We start from the raw sequence: 22652 nt of genomic DNA on the forward strand, positions 1-22652 counted from the left end.
CCCCAGCTTTCCTTCTTCCAATACAGGTAAATGGCAAAGACCACCCAGAGGCAGCAGCCCATTGCTTAAAATTCAGCCTGTTCAGGATGTCACTGAACCTAGCGAAACATGGGTGAAACCCGGCCCTTGCTGGCATTTCCACAAGAATTGCTCCTCTCCTGCAGAGGGGAAGTTTCCTGTGGTGTGGATTTCTGACCCCCCTGCAGCAGGCAGCAGCTTTAAAGCTGTTTCCATCTCACCTCATCAAGATGCTTGTTTTTGTGATGCAGAGACTGGGGGAAGGACAGGACAAACCAAGAACCATACCTCACTCGCTGCTGTAGAGAGCAAAACAGCCTGGAAGGAGTTCATGTTATATGAGAATCAGAAATAGCCACAAAACAAAGGTGCTCGGTTTTATTTCTATGTAGAGCAAGGTCTACATTTGCTCTGCAAGACTTCATGGCAAGATAGGCAATGCTGTCAGCTTTGTGCTTTAAATCATCCTGGTAGCTTTCCTTCTTACCTTATCTGTAAGTAAGGGAGGCCACCCACAGCTCAGAGTCGTTTACTTAAAATGCAGTTCTCCCAGCACTGCACCTCTCCTGGCATCCATCACACTCTAGTACACAAGCAGAGAGAAAACACTGATCCCAGATCAGGCTAGGTGGGGGGGGGGGGGGGGAAGGACCGAGCTCTAACAGAGACAAACCTGAAATAAATGCAGAAAAACCTGAAAAGCCACTGCCCAGACAAGGGCCTGGCTCCTCTCCTCCTTCCCCTCCACTGCAGAGACTCTGGAAACATTTTTCCTGGCAGAAGAACTGTGTGAATAGGCTACGCTTTCCTGCTTTCAGCAGCAGAGTCCAATGCAGATGTGTGTTCCTGCCAATGCTACTTGCAGGAAGCTCATCTCCTGTGTCCAAGCCACCACCCCAGCCTCATGGGTATTTAAATAAGATAGCGAGGTACACAACCAACATTGTTCCACCTTTATTTTAAACAATCAGATAAAAACAGAGCCACGGTTTTAAAAGACTTATTACATTGCAATTATAAAGTGCATTTTCCACTTGAAGGCTGTGTACAAAAATCTTTTTAAAAACAAACATGCAAAAGAACCCACAAGGCACTTCCAGGCATAGAGTGAGGAGAGCAACCCCTTACTTCTATGTTCACATTGACAATGGAAAAAAGGGAAAAGGCCACAAGTAGTATTTTTAAACTACTATTGGTCAAATAGTTCCCAGCCTAGCTTTTACTTATGGTATTGCTGTTCTAGCTTATCTTCCATGCTCTTCCCTTAAGCACACCGCTTCCACAGCCTGAAAACACAGGCCCCATAAGGAGATCCACCATCCACAGCACCCCGGACACATGCCTTGTTTCGGCCCACGAGCAGCCCCCCCCAGGCACCGGAGCATGCCAGGAGAGCACAGCTTCTCTACAGTGTCTTACAGCACTAACACCATTCACTAAATCCAAACAACCAAACAAAAATCAGTGTCATTCAAACTTCAGTTTAAAAATGGGTTCAAGCCAAGCTGGGCAACAGTCCCTTCACAAGAGACCATAGCAGATAAGGGCTGACTCAGGAAGCTGTTTGAACAGGGAGAGGAACCAAAGCTGATGAGCTCTGAGCTAGCAAGTAGATTTATCACCTGGAATTAGCAATCAGGCAGAGTAACAACAAGCATCAATGTCAAGTTTAGACAGAAGCAGCAGCTGAAGGCTAGCCATTCTTCTCACAAGCTCTTCTGTCCCTTTCAGCATTCAACAGTGATTACAGTATCCCTTCTAAGTTAGGGTAAAACAGCTTCAGTACTTTATACAGCAGTCTCCAGATCTAAAAGCTAGATTTAAAAGCTTATCAAGTAGTCTAGCCCACTGCTTCTCTCCAGCCAATCTAAAGGCTACTATAAGCACCCAAAAACTGTATAAAGCTTATGCACTAGGAAGATTCCCTTGACCTCTACTCCTACAGACTATTCAGAACCCTCCCTTTGAATGAGGGATTACATTTTCTGCTCAAGTACTATGCAAGCAGCTTTGCAAGGCTGTTTGGCTCTAAACAAGCCGGCTACCTCATCTCAGCACAGCTATCTCGTTTCAAAAGGGTGATGGCTAACATCGGCGATCTGTTTCACATCTGCAGGTGGCATCAGAGCAATCCCAAATACCACATTCCTCTGCATTGGTGGGGTGAGCCACTTCTTAAGGCACGAGCAAAACAAAGCTTAGACATTGTCAGGTTGAAGTGGCATCAGCTGCTAGAGCGGTGAGGGAAGCACAGCATGTCGATGTTCTTCGGTACAGCCACAACATCCTTGCACATGAGCAGCGCCACTCCATCTGCTGCCAAGCAGTCCAAGGCATGGAGTAATAAACCATTACGCTTTATTAAAAAAGCAACATCAATTCCAAAGCCTGTTTATCTCAAACCATTGATGGTGCATGTGATCCCAGCACTTTATCAGCCAAGGCACTTCACAGTAGGTGCATGACAGCCACCTTCTCTCAGCACGACGCTGCCATGTGTTTAGTTCCCACAACACCTGAGAACAGCTGCCTCATGCCAAAGCCCAGCAAGGCCAACAGCTGATTTCAGATGTCCATCGAGGGATAAAAGCATCGCTGGTCACTTGCAATTAAAAGAGAGGAATGTTTTAAAGAAGGCAATCAAGGCTGTCAGCCTACAGATGCTTTACAAGCACCACACAGCTACAGCTAACCTCTATTTTTGGTAACACCAACCAAGCATATGATGAAAGCTTTTCAAGATCAGCTGATAAAACAACTGGTGACTAAGCATATCAGATTTTCCCCCACAGGCATATATGTCCCCTAATACAGCAGGCTGTGGGGTCACATCTTGTCACAGTTGTATTCTCACTTCCAAAATACCCTTCCTGCCTCAAGTAGAAAGGGCTTCACACCAGGAGGTGCACAAGATGGCTGTTCCCCATAAGCCAATCACTTCAACATTTCCTGACAGGTACGGGCCAACCCTCCCGGCGGGCCCTGCTGCCGATGTTGAAGCACAGCAAACTTAAAAATACTAGAACATGTTTTGAGGAAAAAAAAAAAAAACCAACACCAAAACCCTTTTAACACTAGCAAGCAACACAAACCAGCCACCACTACATAGCTTCAGCAGACAACCCAAGCACTGTAGTGTTTCCCTGGAGACTAGCAGCTTTACAGAAGAGGAAGGAGTAGCAGCACTGAACAGACAGGCAAGCAACATCTCCTTTTCTTTTGATCATCTGGAGAGCCGGCTATCTGACTTGAGACAGGGAAGGCAGCCCTTTACATGAGAGATGCATCCCTGATTATAAGCCAACTGCCAGCAGAGTACTGCACTTTTATTTTTTTGCTGGGAGGCTTATGCAGAGCTACACGGAGCCTCACTTCTTCCACCTTTCCACACACCTCGTGTTCAGGACGGCTCCCACGTCTGCAGACACCACCAACAGCCAGTCAGCACATGAGGTCCTTAGGTCAGTAGTAGGGCCCCAGCTTTTCGTATCCCGAATAGCTCGGCCACTCGGCAAACAGGCCATAGGCACACCGAGGACTCCCAAACTGGTCAAAGGCACTGCTGAAGTCAGGGCTGCACGGGGGGCGGAGGGCTTCCTGGGCAGACTTCAGTTCTGAGCGTATGATCCTGTAGTTTGTGCCCTTGTTGCTGTCCCAGTACACCTTGCCGTTGCACTCAAAGGAGATGGCAAACTCAACTCTTTCATGGGATTGAATTCCATCGGGCAAGCTGATGTCGAAAGAAAACGTGTCCCGATCTGACCCGCCGTACGTATCCTTGACATATTGGCACGGGTAATCTACAAAGTTTTTCCAGGTGTCAAACGTCATCCTGATCCTCACAGACTTTTCAAAAGCCAAATTCCTCACTTTCACCGTGCCCACAACGGACCGCTCCTTTAACATACAGTTTTCGAGGCACACGCAGTCTGTCTGAAGACGGTTTCTGAAGTCCAGGTAGTCTGCAGAGGGCTGAACGAAGTCCAGGACAAAGCTGTCCCTCTCTACTGTTGTCAGACTCACAATGTTGTCGATCAGCTCAGAGATGTTGAAAGGAATATCTAGAGGATCATCGAACTCCGAGAACACCTTCACCATTGTCAGAGCGAAGCCTCTGCTATCCGCAAACGACACCTTCTTCTTCACCTTGTTGTGTGTGAAGGAGTTTTCTGCCTCTTCTGGTCCAGTCAGTACTGCCTTGCTGTTCAGCTGGATGCACGGCCGCAATGGCTTGTTTGGCTTTGGGGCAATTTTGCAGGCACACCTCTCTCTTCGCAAGGGTGAGGAGCACAGGTACAGCTGCATTGCTACATCCACAGCCATTGCTTGTTTGTGAGGAAAACAGTCTATTACACTGAAAGATCAAAAGAAGGGGCAGTTTATGTCAGAGAAGCATTTCAGTGACTTGTCAGATAGTTGCTACACTTCTCCCCATCCATCCTAAAGAAGCTTAGTTTCCATCACCCCTAAATTCCCTCAAGCTCTGTAAGAGGCCAGTACTTGCACGACTTACAGACATGTTGGGAAGTATGCTACCACAGTGCTGTGGCTCAGCCATAGCCTGTTGCATCCCTTGAAGGGCAAGCTGACTTCCCATTGCTTGCTACAGAGAGTCACTGTGCTAAGGTACATGCAGGCATTGCCTTTCTAGGCTCGCAATAGCAGGCTCTGGAACACTTCCGACCTAAACCAAAATCTGTGGCTTGGTCCTACTGATGCTCACCTTGCTCTGTGCTTATAGAAGAGCAGCTTTCTTCCCTCTATGGTATTTTAAAACAGATATCAGGCAGGCCAGAAGGTTTTACCTCTCCATTGCAGAGTGCACATCTGAGGCCTAGAGAATACTTAGAGAAACATCAGTATAGCCAGAGCAGGCAAGCTGTGTGATGTACTCAAGGCTGACAGAGGCTTTGGAAACAAGTCCTTCCCCCAGAGCTACAGACTGTGTCTCTCCACGACAGCATCTCCTCCTCTAGCATCCAGCCCCCAGTGATGCAGCACAGTCCCTCTGTGTCCCCACATCTTGAAGTCAGACTATTTCCTTAATTAAACTCCCTGTTTGGCTGCAGACCATGTTCCAAAGCCGGTCTCACTGTGAGAGCAGCAGCAGCTGACCGCACAATGCACAAGGGCTCGTGCTGCCAAAGCCACACGCAGCAGCTATAGTACTTGATGCTGTCCCCGTGCCAAGACAAAGCAACAGAGCTGCTCTCTTCAAGTCTGTGCATTACTTTCCCACCCTGCAGCACCAACATGGCAGCTCTGAGTAGCCCTCCATAGCATCCCTTCAGCAGTAGGGCTTGCTTACTTCAGAGTGCATGGGCAAAGGCTTGCTTCCCAGCACACCCACCAGCTACCTCCCGCATTTCTTCCTTGAGCCTCCTTTGAAGCTCAAGGGCACCTGCACAAGGACAGACAGCGGATCCACCTGTCTGCCAACACCAAGCTGTTTAGCTCTTCCTGGTTTCACTGCCTTTCTCACATACTTTATACAGGTCACCTCCTCCTTTCAAACACGGCTTCCCACCAAAGCCAGCTTCACCTTCATCTCTTCCCAGCAGCTGCTATTTACCTGAAGTCCCACTGAGTGCTCAGGTACTTCTGTAAGCCTCAGTAACCCCCAGTGTTTGACATTAAGAGGCAAGAAGCATCCTGCCTGCTTTGCATGACTCGAAGCATCTTCCAACTTGAGGACCAGAGAAGAGCTTCACCTACCTACAATGGGATTCAGCGCTTGCTTTCACAAACCTCAGCTCGTTTTGCACCCCAGTTCTCTCCTTTCTGCTCTCAGAGCCGACCAGCCCTCGAGTCACAACCACAGCAGCCTCCCCCTGCAGGGCTGCTGCCTTCAACTCCCCACGCTTCACAGGTGGGAGCACGGAGGCAGCGCCGAGAGCTGCAGCAGCAGGAAAGGGAACGAGCAGGGCAGCCCCTTTCAGAAGGGAAAGGCTGGGCTCCACCCACCACCCCCCTGCACTCACTCTTCCTTCCCTTATTTTAGGAAGGGAAAGCAGCTCAGTGCGGAGCGATCGCTTCTGGCAGCCGAGCCCAGCCCCGCATCGTGCAGCTCCCGCTCACCCCACACCAAGCACCTGGCTGGCTGGCTGGCTGGCTGGCTACCTGCCTGCCTGCCCTCCGGCCACCCCGGCCCCACAGAGCTCAAGCTGACGCTGTGCCCAAACCCCCACCGCCCCCGCGGGATACCTCCCGTGACAACTTCCCTGCGCGAAGCCCCGGGAGCACAGCGCCGGCCCCCGGGCAGCCCGTACCTGACGCAGCGCATGAGCCCGCTCACGCAACTCCCAGCCCCGAACCACCGCCACCGACGGGGCGGCCTCGCACCGCACCCTTAAGGGCGCCGCCCGCCCCGCCCTCCCTTCCGGCCGACCAATGAGCGCGCTCCTAGCGCGACGGGCAGCCAATGGACAGCGCGGAGCCCTCCGCCTCACCGGCGACGGGGCTGGACGGCGGTGTCGTCGCCGGCTGCGGGGTTGCGCTCGCTGGGCAGGGCCGGGGGGGAGGTGTGAGGGGCGCTCATCGTGGGGTTTCGAAAAGCCCATCGGCTCCCAGGATCTCCTGGGAGAGCTCATTGTGCCTGAGCAAGAGTCGTGATCCTCTCGGGTATTAAACTGTTGCAGCCCCCGGGGGGCTTTGCCACCAACAAGCAGACAAAGGTGACAGGAATGTCCCGAGGCCTTCTCAGGGGACTGATCTCCTCAGCAGGGTGTTCGGTGTGCACGGAGGGGTGGGGCGGGATGGGGACGAGGGTTACTCACACGTTCCGTCCCATGACTGCAGCTCTGGGGCAGAAATCCCAGGAGTCGTTCCCAAATCCCATTTCCTGACAAGCTTTAGGGCACGGAGTGGAAAAACTGAGCTTCTCACAGACACGAGATAATCGTCTCTTACGGTGACTGAGGCAGTGTTACGAGCAACCACCTGTGGGACCCAAGCGGCCCAGAAGCCCGTCCCAGGGCAGTGGGCAGACACGGGAAGGTGTTTCCAACACTACAGCTCAGCACTCCAGCAGCAACACCTCCTGTGAGCTGGGAATGGTGACAAGGCTGGGAGTAACAGCCTCTTGTTGGCCACATCTGGCCTCCGAGTGCACCAATGTGAGCAGTGCTGCTCTCCCGCCTCCTCCCTCGCAGAGCATAAAAGCAGTATTGAAGAGTCAACATTTGTTTTTAATTACCCGGTGGAAGCATGCGTGGCTATTGTTAAACCCAGAGGCTTCCTGCTGTAAAGCTGCCGCTTAATCGCTTAATCGACTCACTGCTCTGCAAGGCAAAGCAATGCAAAAGGGTTGTGTTGAGGGGAAAGACCATTGTTTTAGCCTCATTGGTTCCTGCTTTTAGACAAAGGCAGTGATAAGATCTAAGGAAGCTAGAGAGAGAAATCTACTGCAGGACCCTTGGAGATGTAGATTAGTATTTTACACGCCAGTGGCAGCGTGGAATTTCAGCAGAGCTGATTGGTGACAAGGTTTGTGCAGGGATGAGGGTAGCGAGGATTTGCCCAAGAGCAATGGACAGAGACCCCAAAAGGCCCTTGGGTCTGCACAGCCATCTCCAGGCAGGGCTACCACGGCCTGGCTCAGCACAGTGGCTCAGGGTGCATTTCTGTCGCGTGATAGAAGCTCTGTTTGCCTTGAGCAGGGCGAGTTGCTTCACAACTGCTGCCTGCTGTTTGCCTCTGAAGCAAAGGTAGGTGGAAGCCAGGGCAGGGCATTGTGGCGGGCTGTGGACACAGGCTGTTATCTTCTGGGAGCATAGATAATGGCTATATTTAGCTTTGCACTGAGCCCTTGCACAGTGGTCTTACTGATTTCCCCATAGCTTTCCATCCCTCCTGACTTGCTGGGGGATGAGGAAGAGCGATCTTCCCCTTCCCTGCTTGCTGCATAGCATGGGGAAGAAGCTTCTCCCTGGAGGGAGAACTGTGGAACAAGCCCCATCCCTGATGGATGCCTCTGCGAGGAGGTTCCCTGTGTCCCCCCAGATCTCACCTGGGGTTTGCTCAAAGTGCAGGGCTCTGTGAGGACTCCTGGTTCTGTTGCCCTTCTGGTTTCCACAGTGCTAGTTGGAGCATCCACTCCTCGCTGTCAGGAGCTCAGATCCCAGCTGCCAGGCAGGAGAAGGGAAGCGGGACTGGGGCATTGTGCAACGTGCTCATACTGCAGTGGGCTGTGGGGCCAAGGCTCAAGGGCGAGTATTGTAAACCTGTGGGGTGGGTGACGTAACACCACTGCCTGAGGACCCACTGCCACAGAACACCCCCCCCACAGCTTTCTGCCCCTTCCTAAATCATCAGCAGAGATGGACAGTGTCCATGGTGGTGCCTGGTGCTTTTGCAATGCTGGCAGTTGTCAGAAATTTCCCAATTAGCAGTGCTGCCTTTGAGCCAGGTCCCAGTGCTTGCACCAAACAGAAGAGAGTTTTGTTCATGACAAGGCCAAGAGGGTAACTCTGAAGTAATTTTAATCTGGTGTTGCCTCATGTCAAAATACTGAGGGAGTAGCTAATTTTGGAATAATTTTTGTCGTGATCGGGAGGAAAGCCTGGCTGACACAGAAGAGGTTATTCTGGTCTGCCCCGGGGTGAGGGGTAGGAGGCAGCTTGACTTTCTGCCCTCCAGAAAGGATGCATCCATGTGTCTATCTGGCCATCAGTCCTGCCTCATCCCTTCTGAATGTACAGACAGGTACCAACCTCTCTGGAGGATGGGAAGCCCACAGAATGCCTCTAGATTTCAACAGTTAATCAACAGAATCAAGCATGGAAAAAGACCCAGTGAACATCCTTTTTTCCATGGGTCTCCAACTCCTGCAGCTACCCCAGGAAAGGAGGCAAAGAGCACATAATGTGTCGCAGTGTTGAAGGAAATCCCAACTCCTGCTCCAAGGCAGAAGCCCTTCTGCCACTCCTGGCTCTGCCCCAATGCACTGAGTTACTTCAGTACATTGGCTGCTGACCCGCAATGGGATATTTACCTTGGCATGGCTCTGTCAGGATCTCATACGCACTCAGATGGTCAAACACCCCAAGGAACATGTACTCTGCCCTGCAAAAAACTGAAGCACCTTCCATTCCAGCCCAGCATGGGGCCAGGTATAAAACCTGGTGCTTTGTGTCCTGCAAAAAATATCAGGTAGTGTAGAACTATTGGTTCCTAATAATGAAAATGTCCAACAATGGGCAACAAGAAAATCCATGCAAAAATGAAGTCTGTTGGGGAAGGAATGAATGGAAATAAGAAAGCTGCTACTCACAGGGAAAAAAGGGGATGGACTTGGACTTGGATCTGCCCTAAATGCACAAGTCATAGTGAAGGAACGTATATTTTAACTTCAGTGCCCTAGAAAGATTGAAAACCTTATTTGATGGGGCAGATATCTTGGGAATTTACCCACACTCAGAACTGGGCATATCTTTGCATGAGAGACTGTGCTTTGCTTGAAAGTCACTTGTGTGCTCATGAAGGCTGAGATATGAAAGGTCAGGCTGAGGTTCTTCTTGTAGTCATTGATGATAAATGCAAACTCAGTTTTCTTTCAAGGATCCATAGGCTCTCTTTGCTACAGCAAACAGTGATCCCTCCATGAAGCATTTTGTATCATCTGAAGATCAGTGTCAGTGAAAGATGGGATCCGTTGCTTTCTGGACTTGCCTATCTCTGTCCATTCACTATAAAGGGAATCTAAAAACTAGGAGGAAAGAAATGGCTGATGTGGTCTCTCAAGCAAGTATCAAAAGCAAAGTCAACAATAAGGCAAAGGCTGTGTGGAGGATGCTGAGGAAGGTCAGCTAGAGCTCTTCCCATCATCAGCCTTTGCATCCTTTGAAGATATTTTGCCTGGTCTTTTTATTTTGAGGCATTAATTTAATCCCGGGGGGGAGAAGTGATATTCAAGGGTTAACTCAACCAGAAGTTTGAAGTTTTCTTCCTGCAAAAATGGTTTGCAGCTAAGAAACTAAATGCAGCTAAGTAGATCACTTGAGACCTCAAGTTTGGTGCATACAAATGCCTTCACTGTCTGCAGATGTCTTAGCCTTGTCTGCTCCCTGAGTGAGTACCCTGTAGAGATGGCTCTCTCCCTGCCCCATCCCCCAAAGTCTAGCAGATCTCATTTGTGCCTAACAGAAGCCAGTGGTGCACCGCATCTTTGTACCAGAGCAAGTGCTTCTAAACTTGGGTTAGAGGAGGCAAAATTTAGGAAATGTGCCTGCAAACGAAGACACACCCAGCTCAGGAATATCTCTAAGGTCTGGAATGCAGGCTAGTTATTCATAGGAAGCCAGGAAGGAGGAACTCAGGCCGTTGGGCAGTCTACTAAGCAGCATTTTGGTGCTGGCAGCTGGGAATAGCACTTGTCCCAAGCCTATGGAGCCTGCGAGCATTTTTGGCTGTCTCCTTCGTCCCCTCCTCCTCTAGACTTTTCTCATCCCAATATGCTCAGATTCCAGCAGTACAGAATGGCATGTGCAAGAGGATGGTGCTGGCAGGCTCAAGCAGCAGCCACAGCAATCCTGCAGCGACTGAAAATCAATCTATAGAAAACACACCCCCTCACCACAGGTACAACAAAGTGCTTGGAGTCCATCATGGCTCAAAGGATGCCACTGTTCCTGAGCAAAAGTTGAAGTGTAGGTTCAGGTCAAGGTGGTGCAGACACAGCAGATGGAGGAGAATGTCCTTGGCCTTCTGAGACGAGAGATCAGCCTACAATGATCTGAACCAGGGAGCACCAGCAAAGCTGGTAAGAAAGCAGCGATAGCAGGGGCTGCAGGAAAATCAGTAAGCTGAAATAAATAAGATGGTTTTGAAAGTAATCACAAGTAGGCTGAGAATTAGATTTGCTGATGTATCTGCTCTTGTCAAAGGAGATACGCATCTAGAAGAGGTGCAATATGGCATAGTAGCTGAATATCCTGGGTAACTGCTGGCTTTACATGACTCTTTTTGAGGAAGGAAGTGAATGCAAATTTGCTTTTTCATTTCTTGGGCATGATGACAGCAACATGGGATGGGCATCTTTGTGACTCTCACTTACATACACATTTGTATTCATATGTACACACTCTTGCACACAGGTGTGCGTGATAGTGTTAAGGATCTGTCTCTATGGAAAAGCGTTAGAATTCTGTGTTGTGCTCTATGCTCGTTTAAGCTCAGAGAGCAAATCATCATCTACTGCTGAGCCTTTCAGCTGCAGAGCAGAAGAAAACTGGTCCCACAGATCTTGAGCTTTCTTAGGTTTTCATCTTTTTTTACCCCCACGGCTGCAATGATAACTCAAGTAGTTTATCTGAAAGCCAAATGCAGTCAGTCTCTGTTGATAGGCCATCTTTCCTGGTCTTTCAAAAATACTTTGATCCCCACCCTGCTGTCGTAGTCCAATTTTGTGCAGTACCACACCATCAAAACTAGTAGTGCAATGCTGACATGCTGCAGGCAACAATTAACTCCCTGCGCTAATTATTTTCATTGATGTAAGGGTCGCTTCAGAGCACAAGGTTTCCTGTGATCTTCTAGCTCCCAGTGTGAAGACAGTCAGGAAAAGAATAGACACCATTTTCTAAAGCTGGTTGCTGTAACCTTGTTGTCTGAGACTCAGATAGCACTTCAGATTTCCTTATTACCACACATCTGACAGACAGGAGGGTGCTGTCACCTCCCAGAGAAGGGTTGTATGCCTAAGTTGGTTACTCCACAGAGAACTGACCCACTGCAATTGCTGCCAACTTTCTCAACTTTCTTTGATTAGTTGGTCTCAAAATGACATGAAGGACCAGTCTTCTGATTTCCTCTTCCCTAAGGTCAGTGTTGGTTCTTCCATGGGAGACCATACAAGGCCTAATGCAGTTCGGCCTTGAGCTGGGTTTGAGTTGGTTGGCAACTTTGAGACAACTTTTATAGCCCTTGGTCACATAGCCAGTAGACTTGTGATTGCAGCATGGTTTGCTCAGGGTCCTCTGAAAGGTGTGCCGAAATAGCTTTTATCTCAATCAAATCACGGCAGCTTAACTTAAGCTGCTTGTGTTAGCTCCCTGTGACCTCCCCTACCAACAGGGCCTGATCCAGCTTGTGCAAAGATGCAGCTTGGGCTTTGCACCGTTCTTATGCTGCCTAAACAGGACAGAGCCTCTCTTGCACTCCAACTGCCTCCAAGCTTTTTAAAAACCTCTGATAAAACTTGAGCTAACGCAGCTATAAATAGCAAACAACGGCTCTTAGTTAGCCCAGGGGCTTTGATCATGGAGCTGGCTCTGGGCTTCAGTGTTTGGCTTTTCCCAGCCTCAGGTCTCATACCAGCTGGGTTCCACGTTCATTAGCACTACCGGCTCATTTGTGCCTTCTATTCTGGGCAACAAGAGGCACATGTTTCCATAAATATGCACCCATGCATGTGAAAATATGTGTTTATATATTACACGGCAGTAAATATTCTTGTACATATCTATAAAGGTATACTTGATGTTTTGGTGGCAGTTTTCCTCCTTTCTTCAGAGATTTTAAACTCCACTACGTCATGGTCACTATGGCCCAGATGGTGTCCAATCGCCATTTCACCCACGAGACTCTCTGTTTACAAGCAATGGATCCAGGAGGGCACCTTTACAAGTCAGCTCCCTTAGTGCCTGCACCAAAAAGTTATCATCAGGGTGTTTTAGGAATCCCCTGGGTCTGTTTGTATTAGCAGTGTGGTGTTCCCAACTTCCCCATCTGATATGAATGTTACAGTGGACTGTCCATCACAGGCCTATGTATCACCATGCTGCTGTTCCCCAGCATTTCTTATCTGCACAAGCATGCTTCCCGTTTACTGAGCAGACTTCTTTTGTTTTCCAGGTCGTTCTCCCCTACAGGCGTATTATTGCTGTTATTATTGGCTGGCATGGTGTGACTCATCAGAGGTAATGTGCCATACTGAAGGTTTAATCTCAGGGAAATGGGGGCAAAAAAGCCATTACTTAAAATTGAGAGTATGTTGTGTAATGAGCAAATACCGAGTGATGAGAGGCAGATAAGATGTGGAAAACTCACGTACCAGTAAGGTATGGATCCAATATTATATGGCTGAGAGAAAACAAAGATGAATCTCAAAATGCTTCAGTAAAGGTCTTAATGGGTTTGCAAATAGGAAGTAGTATATGAGTGTGTGTTCAACATACTGCCTCAGAACAAAGCCCTTCCTTTAATTAATTACTAATACAAAATTGTTCTAGTCTGTATGAAGCAGTCAGATATGCTAAAGCTATAATAACCCAATCTAAAGTAAACTCATGCATCTATTACTAATACAAAGGTATTTTATTCAGCACAAAGCAAATAAGCCTATCCATGGGCTCTGTGCAAGCAGTCTGGCTCACAGACCTTTGCCCGTATGCTGTGATGTGACTCTTGCACCTCTGAAGATTTGCACTTGCTTTACATCCCATTGCAGACTAGCTTGGCTTGTGCTGACTTTAATTGTTACCCTTTACATGCTCAGCTGCAGCCTATGCTGTTGCCTTAAGTAATTTTGGCTGGTTTATTTCACTTCTCACCCTGCTTTAAGACTTACTGCTTGAATGAAGATTGTATCAAAGATCCTGTCATCCCATCAGCTGCTACCATCACATTGCTCTTAATTTTTCCATTCGTAAAGGAGGTGTACATAGACTCCCAAACTCCTGTCACAGGACCTTGTAGATGCTAAAAACTGACTTGATTTCAAAAAGGAACCAGACACATTCACAGAAGGAAAAAAAATCCACCGTTGCACACAATGCATGGCCTCCTTTTCAGGAAATCCTTGGTCTGCAAATTGAGCTGGCTGAGAAAGTAATCTGGAGTCGAATCACTACAGGCTTGTCCAGCTCTTCTCTTCCTCAGGCTTCTGCCACAGCTCTGTGCCAGACAGGATTCAGGGGAAGATGGGCCACGTTGGAGCTTAAGGACTCACAAAAATGTTTGCTCGGTGTGGCAGATATATTAGAATTTCTCCCTGGAAAGCTTCACAGATGGCAAAATCCTCTAAGCCAGTGTCAGAGGTGAAGGGACTTGTCCAGGGAAATGAGCAAAGCTGCCTAATTCTTCCTCATATCCTAATGGCTCCCAGGTAGAAATGCTCCTGAGCTTTGCAAATAGCTTGAAACCACCTGTGGGAACAGGTGGTAATGGCCATCCTGTGATGATGCTTCCCACCCACATGCTCCGATCAGAAAAACAGTGCTAGAGCAGCCTCTGGCATTGGTAATTCCAACCACCCTATGTGGGAGGGCTGAGATGTAGGGAGGGCATTGGTGAGCATTACTGATGTAAAAATCAAAGGTACCTGCTGTGGGGCAAGTGGAAGGAGGCTCTGCCTCATAATAAATAGGGCCATTAGATAGAGCAGCCTGAGAGTCTTGTTTCTGTGCTCCTCTGAGCAGAAAATCAGTGAGTCCTTCAGACAACCAATGTTGGCCCCTGGCTTCTGTGCAGGGGGCTCAGAGCATAGACAGGGAAGGGCCCAGATGTGTCTGGTGACCATTTGAGTTCAGGGGTTCAAGTATCTGGAAAAAGCCTGATAAGAGCTAGGAATTCAAGTGGTCCTGAAATAGTGGTAAGGGCAGCTGGGGAATGCCTCATATGGACACATAGGCCTAGGCAGTGGGGCTTGGTATGCAAGGAGGTGACACCTGCCCCACACGCTCAGTGTCACATCTCCATCCCAAAGAGACTGGCATGGGGCAAGTGACAGACACTGCATTTCAAACTTGCTGGGGAGCTTGTCCTCTGCCTGCCCTATCTAGGGCTGCGTGAGAAGGGAGGTCCGCAGTTCCCAAAGTGGTTTCCCCTTCATTCTGAGGAATGGCCCTGCCTGCCAAACACACACATTGGACTGCTTTGCCCATTCCATCTGCTTTCCAGCTGTGCTTTGTATTGCTTCCTAGAGTATCAGGCATTCCTTTGAGCTCTGTGCCTCCATGGGGTGAGGTTTTGGAGACACAAGCAGCCATAGCATTCTCATCATGGGCTGCCACTGTGCTAGCTTGGTTTAGGGAGCATCACAGGGAGAGGGGAAGAGACCATTTCCAGAAGTTTTCATCTCTCACAGTTTCTGCAGTGGTACTTATCTTCATCCTGCCTACGGGCAGTCTCAAGGAGGCCAGGCTGAAGTGTCTGACCCAAAGCCAGCGCAGGTGTTGGTGCTACAGCAAGGTGTAGGGGCAATTCAAAACCAGGTTTTGGCTTCAAAATCTGGAGACTCTCTCAGTTTGCCTTTCTTCTGCTGAATGAGTTTTGTTCTTAGTAAGACCTATTTCCTGTTTGAATCCCACGGTGAACCAAGGTCATCCAAAAGAGGGCCTGAGCTTTCCCGGTTCCTTTACTGGGTCGTCTCAGATACCTTGATCTACTATAGTATGAGGTAAAGTATACTTCTGCCTGGGATGAACTGGAGACTGCTAGAGACAGGTGTAGGCTGGCACCTAGGGGGACAACGCTAGATAAGCCTAGCATCAAACAGTCACATGCACAGCCATGTGACTCTGGATTTTTGGAGACTATTTTTTAACCAGTGATTGAATCAGTTCCTACCCTTGCCCCCTTTTCATCCTGGGACAAGGAAACTTGGCTCCCCTCAAATTTTTGCGGTTGTTTAATGTTCTCAGTCTCCTCCTGGACTCAGTTTGATGGAAAAGGCAAGTAGGTGCTTGAACTGGCTGTGCTCACACTGAGCCTGTGTAGCCAACAGAGATGCATGCCGTATGAGCACTGTTGCAAAATTTCCTGCTCTGTCAAGCAGACAGGGCTGATGTTCAATGAGTTCAGTTTTAACTCCAATCTCCAGACAGACACGGTGAGCAAACAGCTTTCAGAAAAGGCCTCGAGCAAGCAGCACCACAGTTCCCTGTGTCTGGGCTCCCTGGGAGGCTGCTGTCAATCCGCCTTGGGCACAGGTTGCTGTGGCTTGTGCCAGTGCCTCTGTGCATCCATTTCCTCTGGCTGTTCAGGGTCTCCCTCAGAGAAGGGTTTAGTCTGATACAGTCTTCTCCTCCAGGCAGGCCTGGAAGGTAGCAATCAGAACCCACATATCCCTTCTTGCAAATTCAATAGGAATGTGGGAGTCACAGGTCTTCAGAAGTGATTGAAAAGAGTCCATGGAGTCGGAGCGCCTGCTTCACATCCTGTGGAGATGCAGCATGAACACATTGAAAATCCATCCCTGAATCCACACAGACTTATTGGGAAACCAGACACAGTTGCCCAGCCTTCTCCTTTCTTCTCCTATGTTTCCATTCTCTCTACCCTGTAGCGTTGTTCAGAGCAAGTCAAACAAGGGCTGGAATGCAGCAGTAGAAAGCTGTTCTACTCACTAAAGTGCAGGAAATAGACTCCAAAGGAGCATAAAGGAATTTCAAACTGAATCACCTTAAATCTGCCTAATGCTGAGCCAATTGGAGTAGCCTGTCTGCTTTACCTTCTGCAGGATTTTGAGCGTGAAACAGTGGATCTGAGGAAGGGTCTGGAAGCTCCCTTGGGGTAGATGGCATGTATTACGGGACCCAGCAGGTCCCCTGTGCTCCTGGCCTGAAGGAGCAGGAGAGTAGCTGTGGTGTCCACACTGGGCACTGATCACATGGAGACTGTGTGCTGTTGAGAGCTGCCAGCTTTGGGATTGAAATCCCGGGTTTGTTCTGGGAACAACTGCTGCATGGGACAGTGAGCTCTGTACACGTGCCCGAGCAGCCCTGGAGCACAAAATCAACACAACCCTCAGCCAGGCCTTGGGCTGCAGCTGGAGAGAGCAATCACCAGGCTGTCGTGTCCCCTGCGGGTAGCCAGGAAGATCAGACCCAGCCCCCATGAAGGCATTCACCCCTAGCATCCTACTGGATGCATCCAGGCTCCATAAGGTGCACCACTCTTAGGCACCCTTGGGATGTAGCACAACAAGTCTTGTACAAAGTGCTCGCTTTGCTGCCCTTAAACCCTTAAACTTATTTGCTATACTCTCTGGTCCTAATGTGCAGCACCTAGCGTGCTGTGCTGTGCTCTGTGCTGTGCTCTGCACTGCCCTACAGGCTGGCTGGGCTTGGGGCTCCACACTGAGGCTGGGGAAGGCTGGCAGGCTCAGATTGAGCTCCTGAGCCTATAATCCTAGGGGTGTCTCTGAAAAAGCAAGTACTTGGCAGGTTATATGCATGTGCATATGCTTTCTTCCATGTGCTAATTAGGGGAAGAGGTTTTACACAGCCCTTGAGCCTGTCCCAATTACTTTTCATCCCCTTTAGCCTTTCTCATCACGCCAACAATCTTGGGACAGCCTTAATTGAAAGGAATTGACTATATCCCAGTAACATCACATCCTTTGGTGTGATTCCACATGACATTGCTAAATTGTAGAGAGATGGATTTGAAGGCTGAACTGTTCAGTGGGTAATTAATTGGTGGGATGGTTGCAATCAGAGGGTTGTGGTCAACAGCTGCATGTCCAGGTGGAGGCTGGTGCTGAGCGATGCCCTCCAGGGGTTCATCTTGGGACTGGTACTTTTGAACATCTTTGTCAGTGACATAGACAGTGGGATCGAGTATTACTAAGTTTACTGAGGACACCAAGCTTAGCTGGGGCAGTTGGCACAATAGATGGAGGGGATGCCATCCAGGGGGACCTGGACAAGCTTGAAAAGTGGGCCTACAAGAACCTAATGAGACTGAACAAGGCCAAGAGCGGAGCGCTGCACTGGGGTCGTGGCAATCCCATGTATGTGTACAGACTGGGAGAAGAACATGGGCAGATAGTGATAGGGCAAGAGAGGATGGTTTTAAATTAAAAGAGGGCAAATCTAGATTAGATATTAGAAGGAGACTCTTTACTCAGAGAGTGATGAGGCCCTGGCACATACTTTCCTGAGAAGCTGTGGATGCCCCATCCCTGGAGGTGCTCAAGGCTGGGTTGTATGGGGCACTGGGCAGCCTGAGCTGGTGGGTGGCAGTCCTGAAACTGGATGGGCTTTAAGGTCCCTCCCAACCTAAGCCGTTCCATGCTTCTGTGATTCTATGATGATCTCCATATCACTCAGCCAACTCAGGACAGCTTCTTCTCCCATCCGTGTGGGATCAATTGCACCCAGTGTTTCCTGTGTGACAGCATTTACCACACCCTCTCCATCTCTGCCTCCAAGGGATGGCAAAATGCTCAGCCCCTCACATTTCCACATTGCTCTGTTGGGAAAATGAAGCTCCCTAGGAGGCAACTAAGCTCTGGAGTGTGGACACCAGCACCTCCCAATGCAGCCTCCTAGGAGACTCCCATCTCTGATACCTCCCTACACAGCTTAAACATCAGGGCTTCAGTAGCCTCCAGGCGATCTGCTTGAAAAGACAGACCAAATGGCAGGAGGTTTGGAAATCTTCCCTTAGGTTTTCCAGGCAGAGCTGGCATGGCGTCTCACCAGCAACCTCGTAGATGAGATAAAGTTACAGTAAGCAGCAGTGAGCATGTAGACAAATGTTTTGCATTTATTCATTTGTTTAAAATTCATTTGTTTAAAATTCTTTCATTTTAAATGAAAGAAAGAATACACCTTGGAAATAGAAACCCTGCTCTGAGAAGGAAAAGGAGCCTCCAAAGCAGTCTTAGCAGGGCCATTTGAATCCTTTTTACATTAAAATGAGGCAGTGCCAGAGCCACAGCTATGGGGCTCTCTCCTCCACTTGTTCCCAGTCTCATCCAGGTGAATTGGGCAGATTTTGTCCCAGATTCTGAGCTCCAGATGCAGATATGCTAACTGCAGGGCTTGCTGGAGGTTTGAGGCTATTTCAAATGATGTGAGTTGCTTGATTAGCTGAACCAGCCTCTGTCTGCCAACACAGTTGCTACACACGGCAAACACACTCCGTTTTTAGCTCCAAGCGCACTTTCAGTGTCATCAGTGCAAAAAATTAAATGGGTGCAATATGTCATAAAGATAAGGGGATACTACAATCCCTCTGCTCCCAAAAGCACACCCTAAAAAAATCCCTGATATGTTTAGCATTAAAGGGAAGAGACCATTTACTCTACTAGCTAAAGCGATACTACTAATTTATCTTGGCTGCTGTGAGCACTGGAAATGTGATACAGCAAGTTCCTCTGTGAGAAGGTGATTGTTTCTATTTTTGCAGGGACAGGAATCTGTGGGATTAAGCAAGATGCTCGGGATGCAGCCCCAGCTCACCAGATGCCTGCCCTTGGGGCAACATGGCAGCAGCAGTATTTTGTGTGGAAATAAAAGCCCACATAGTGCAAAGCAGCGTGCAGTGCAGTATGAGCTGGCAGAGAACAGAGCCGACATGAAGTGCAGCCAAAAATGCTCATCCTGCACAGCACTTTTGCAATCAGCAGGATTTAAGCAGTGTTATGTCAGAGACGGATAAGAACCTCGCCCTCTCTTGCTTCCATCAGATCCCCTCAGAATGCTCCTTCCCTTCACCTGAGCATTGGAATTTCTTTGCCTATTCCAAACCCAAGGCAAATAGACACTCCATGGGGAAGTCTAAATACAACACATACCAAAGCCAATTGCAAAACGTGAGCCCTACGACAGCATACAGCTGCAGTTGCACAGGCTGATGCCCTACTTGCTCCAATTGCTCATCTCCCTGGTATCTGCTAGGTAAGAGGAACAGCTGCTGCTGGTTGATGAGGATGACAGGGACTGCATAGTGCAATGGTGATACTAGACTGCAAGAGGCTGACCCCATCCTACTGCTTTTTATCTACTAATCCTATGGCTTTTAGACCTAGCAGGATGGGGGAAGGTGACAAATGTCCCCGAGCAAAGCACATGCTGAGAAGAAGTCAGATTTGTACCAAGTCCAGCCAGTACAGTCGCAGCTGTTGGGTCTTCCTAGCTAATATCCTCAAGGTGATCTGAGGACAGCCTCTAGTATGCCATTCCTGGAACCCCACATCAAGCAGTGTTTCCTGTACTATGTTTGCTAGCAGTGTGAGGAGCAGAGACATCTTGGATGCTCTTCACAACTCTGATCTCTCTACGGCCAGAGGAGATCACCACAGGACCAAGCAGACAAGGTACAGCTGTGAGGAAGTGTGTTTCACCTGGTAGAACTGTTGGGTGGCCTGGTGAAAGGAAGCAGGAGGAGATGGCTTCCTCCCACAGTGCAGAGCTGAGAGGAGGAAGTTCTCTCTGTCGCTGAAGTTTGTAAGAGTTCAAAAAGGGACAACTCAAAAGAATAAGCCATTAGGGGCTATTAAATGGAGACACCTTGTCTGGCTCAAAAAAATGCTGATCAGCAGAGCCTGGGCAAAGTTTTGGGGAGATTGGCGTGGTTCCACAGTTCCCTCTCTTCTGTAAGCATCATTTCTTCTTTGTGCCTTTTTTTGCCTCTTAATTTTATTGAGAGCTCCTTGGGGAACAAGAAAGGGAGGTGATGTGTGGAGCACAGGTTGTCCCAGGATTATAATGCTTTATTGCTCGCTAGCAATAAATAAAATTGGCTGTGATAGCCTGAGAGGAGAGCAGATTGGCCTGTTTTATAGCCTTCTTTGTCTCCCTGAGCTCTCAGTACTGCTTGGAGTCATTAAAGGGGTGACCCTGGAAATGTTGGCAGAGATTAGCTGTTGCTCAATGCATGGGTGGCCTCCTAGTGTGCCTCATGGTGCGATGGGCTACGCTGTTTCCCAGGTCTGGAGCAATCAACGTCAGTGAGGTTTTAATATAGAGAACTGGGGCAGGCATCCAGGTTGACATCTTCAGTCAGAGGACATCCTGGTCCAGAACATCAGTGGTGCTGCTGGCAGTGAGGGCTGAGCAGTTTGGATGAGCTGGTCCCTCCTATGGCTGAGCCTAGCAGCACTGACCCAGTGCAGATGCAGCCTTGACTATCCAGAGAAGGAGGAAAAATCTGCACCTGCCAGAAATCAAAAAGCCAAATTCTCTTCTGAAAATAAGAAATGTGGCCAAAGCTAGGTAGGGAAGAGCTGTTCTTAAAGCCAGGTTCATTTTCAAAGCAACGATGAATCATTTCTTGTGAAGTTACGTGCATCCAGAGAGATAATAAAGACACCTCTTTTTCTTGGATATTTCTTATTAAGCAGCTAAAACCAATGATGCGATGCCAGCAGGTGTCTGTGATGCTGGAGCAAAGTTGGGTTGGTGGCTTCTGGAAGAAGAGTATTTTTCCCTTTTGACTTGCTCAAGTAATGAACTGAGCCGAGGGACAAAGCCTGATTGGGATCCCAAATGCTTGGAGTGTTCGCTCTGTGTGCTGCTGCACATAGAACCAGAAACAGGGTATGACCAAGGAGAACTTTTGTTACTCTTGTAACTCTTAGAGGACCTGGAAGAAGAGGATGGGAAGGCAGGGCCTTTCTGCAGCCCTCTGCTGCTCCCCAGTGGCTGTATGAAGAAGGTATCACGGAAGGATCCCAGGGGGTGAAGCCCTGGAGATGCTAAAGGGGCTGTAGCATCTGAAAGCAGAGCTCCCGATGACCTCCGCTTTCCCCAGGTCTCAAAGCTAATTCTCACGGGGCCTGGGAAGAGCAGGACGACAAGGATTTGGGGGGGATCCCTTTGATGCCGCTTGCTTTGGGGCTGGAAGGGTATGGATTTGCAGCTGCAAGGGTATGGACTGGGGGAATGTTTAAGAGAGACAGTGCCTGCTCAGAGACCAAGGCATAAAAGTGGCAAGTGAAAGACAATGTCTCCAGCTGTTTCCTATCCCTGCAAATGTCAGGAGAGGGGTGTTTGTGGTCAGTGTGGCAGCTGCTTTGGCTAAGTCGCAGGAGAAGATGAATGGAGGACTGTAAGAGGAATTTACGGAGCCAGTCTTTGCCATCCCACAGTATGTTGCTGCGTGCAGCTCCTGTTGGGAATGTTTCCCAGTGCAGCACAGGCAGTGTCTGCACTAACATCGCTTGTAATGCACACAAAACCAGGACAAGGTCAGATCAAGCATTTCTCCACCCTACCTCCCATCTCTGATGATGACCCGTAGGAGTTATGCTTGGAAAAGCAGGTGGTGGTTGTTGTTTCTTCCTGTGCTTATTTACTGCCTTTCTTTTTTCCCTTCTGTGCTCTTCAGGACCAATCTGCTTTTCTTCTTAGTTCCTGTTGCATTCACAGGCATTTACCATGTTGTTTTCCATTAGCAGCAGCTTTGCCAGACAACCAAGTTTTGAGACGTTGTACCTATTTTCATCTGTTTCAGTTGGTCAAGTAATATGAAGGGAAGGAAGGGCATCTTGTGATGGCAACCAGTTGCAACACATCCAAGGCAAAAGGCATTTTGAGTTATGGAAGCCAGTAGATGGAGAAGGTGTAAAAACTCACTGCCACTACTCATATAATCACAGAATCATAGAATCATAGAATGGCCTGGGTTGAAAATGACCACAATGATCATTGAGTTTCAACCCCCCCCTGCTACGTGCAGGGTCACCAACCACCAGACCCGGCTGCCCAGAGCCACATCCAGCCTGGCCTTGAATGCCTCCAGGGATGGGGCATCCACACCCTCCTTGGGCAACCTGTTCTAGTTCCTCCTAATATCTAACCTAAACCTTCCCTGCCTCAGTTTAAGACCATTCCCCCTTGTCCTATCGCTAATCTTTCATGTGACAAAAATGTCTTTGCCAGCTGAAGAATGGAGTGTTTGTT

The 22652-nt window shown here is 48.9% G+C and overlaps 1 protein-coding gene across 2 annotated transcripts; it reads right to left on the reverse strand.

Annotated features, from left to right (window-relative positions):
• Positions 1–959: 959 nt before the first annotated feature.
• On the reverse strand, positions 960–6342 carry PPP1R3B (protein phosphatase 1 regulatory subunit 3B). 2 transcript variants are annotated; one of them, XM_015276443.4, is made up of 3 exons: positions 6288–6342; positions 4742–4852; positions 960–4372 (listed from the first exon to the last, which is right to left on the reverse strand). In XM_015276443.4, exon 3 carries the CDS (start codon positions 4339–4341, stop codon positions 3481–3483), a length of 861 nt encoding a protein of 286 aa, XP_015131929.1. In that variant the 5' UTR covers positions 4342–4372; positions 4742–4852; positions 6288–6342; the 3' UTR covers positions 960–3480. The 2 variants fall into 2 exon arrangements, with proteins under 2 accessions (XP_015131929.1, XP_420586.2); XM_420586.8 differs by lacking the exon at positions 4742–4852.
• Between the last annotated feature and the right edge of the window lie 16310 nt (positions 6343–22652).

This window comes from Gallus gallus, chromosome 4, assembly GCF_016699485.2.
Source record: "Gallus gallus isolate bGalGal1 chromosome 4, bGalGal1.mat.broiler.GRCg7b, whole genome shotgun sequence".
NCBI classification, from domain to species: Eukaryota; Metazoa; Chordata; class Aves; order Galliformes; family Phasianidae; genus Gallus; species Gallus gallus.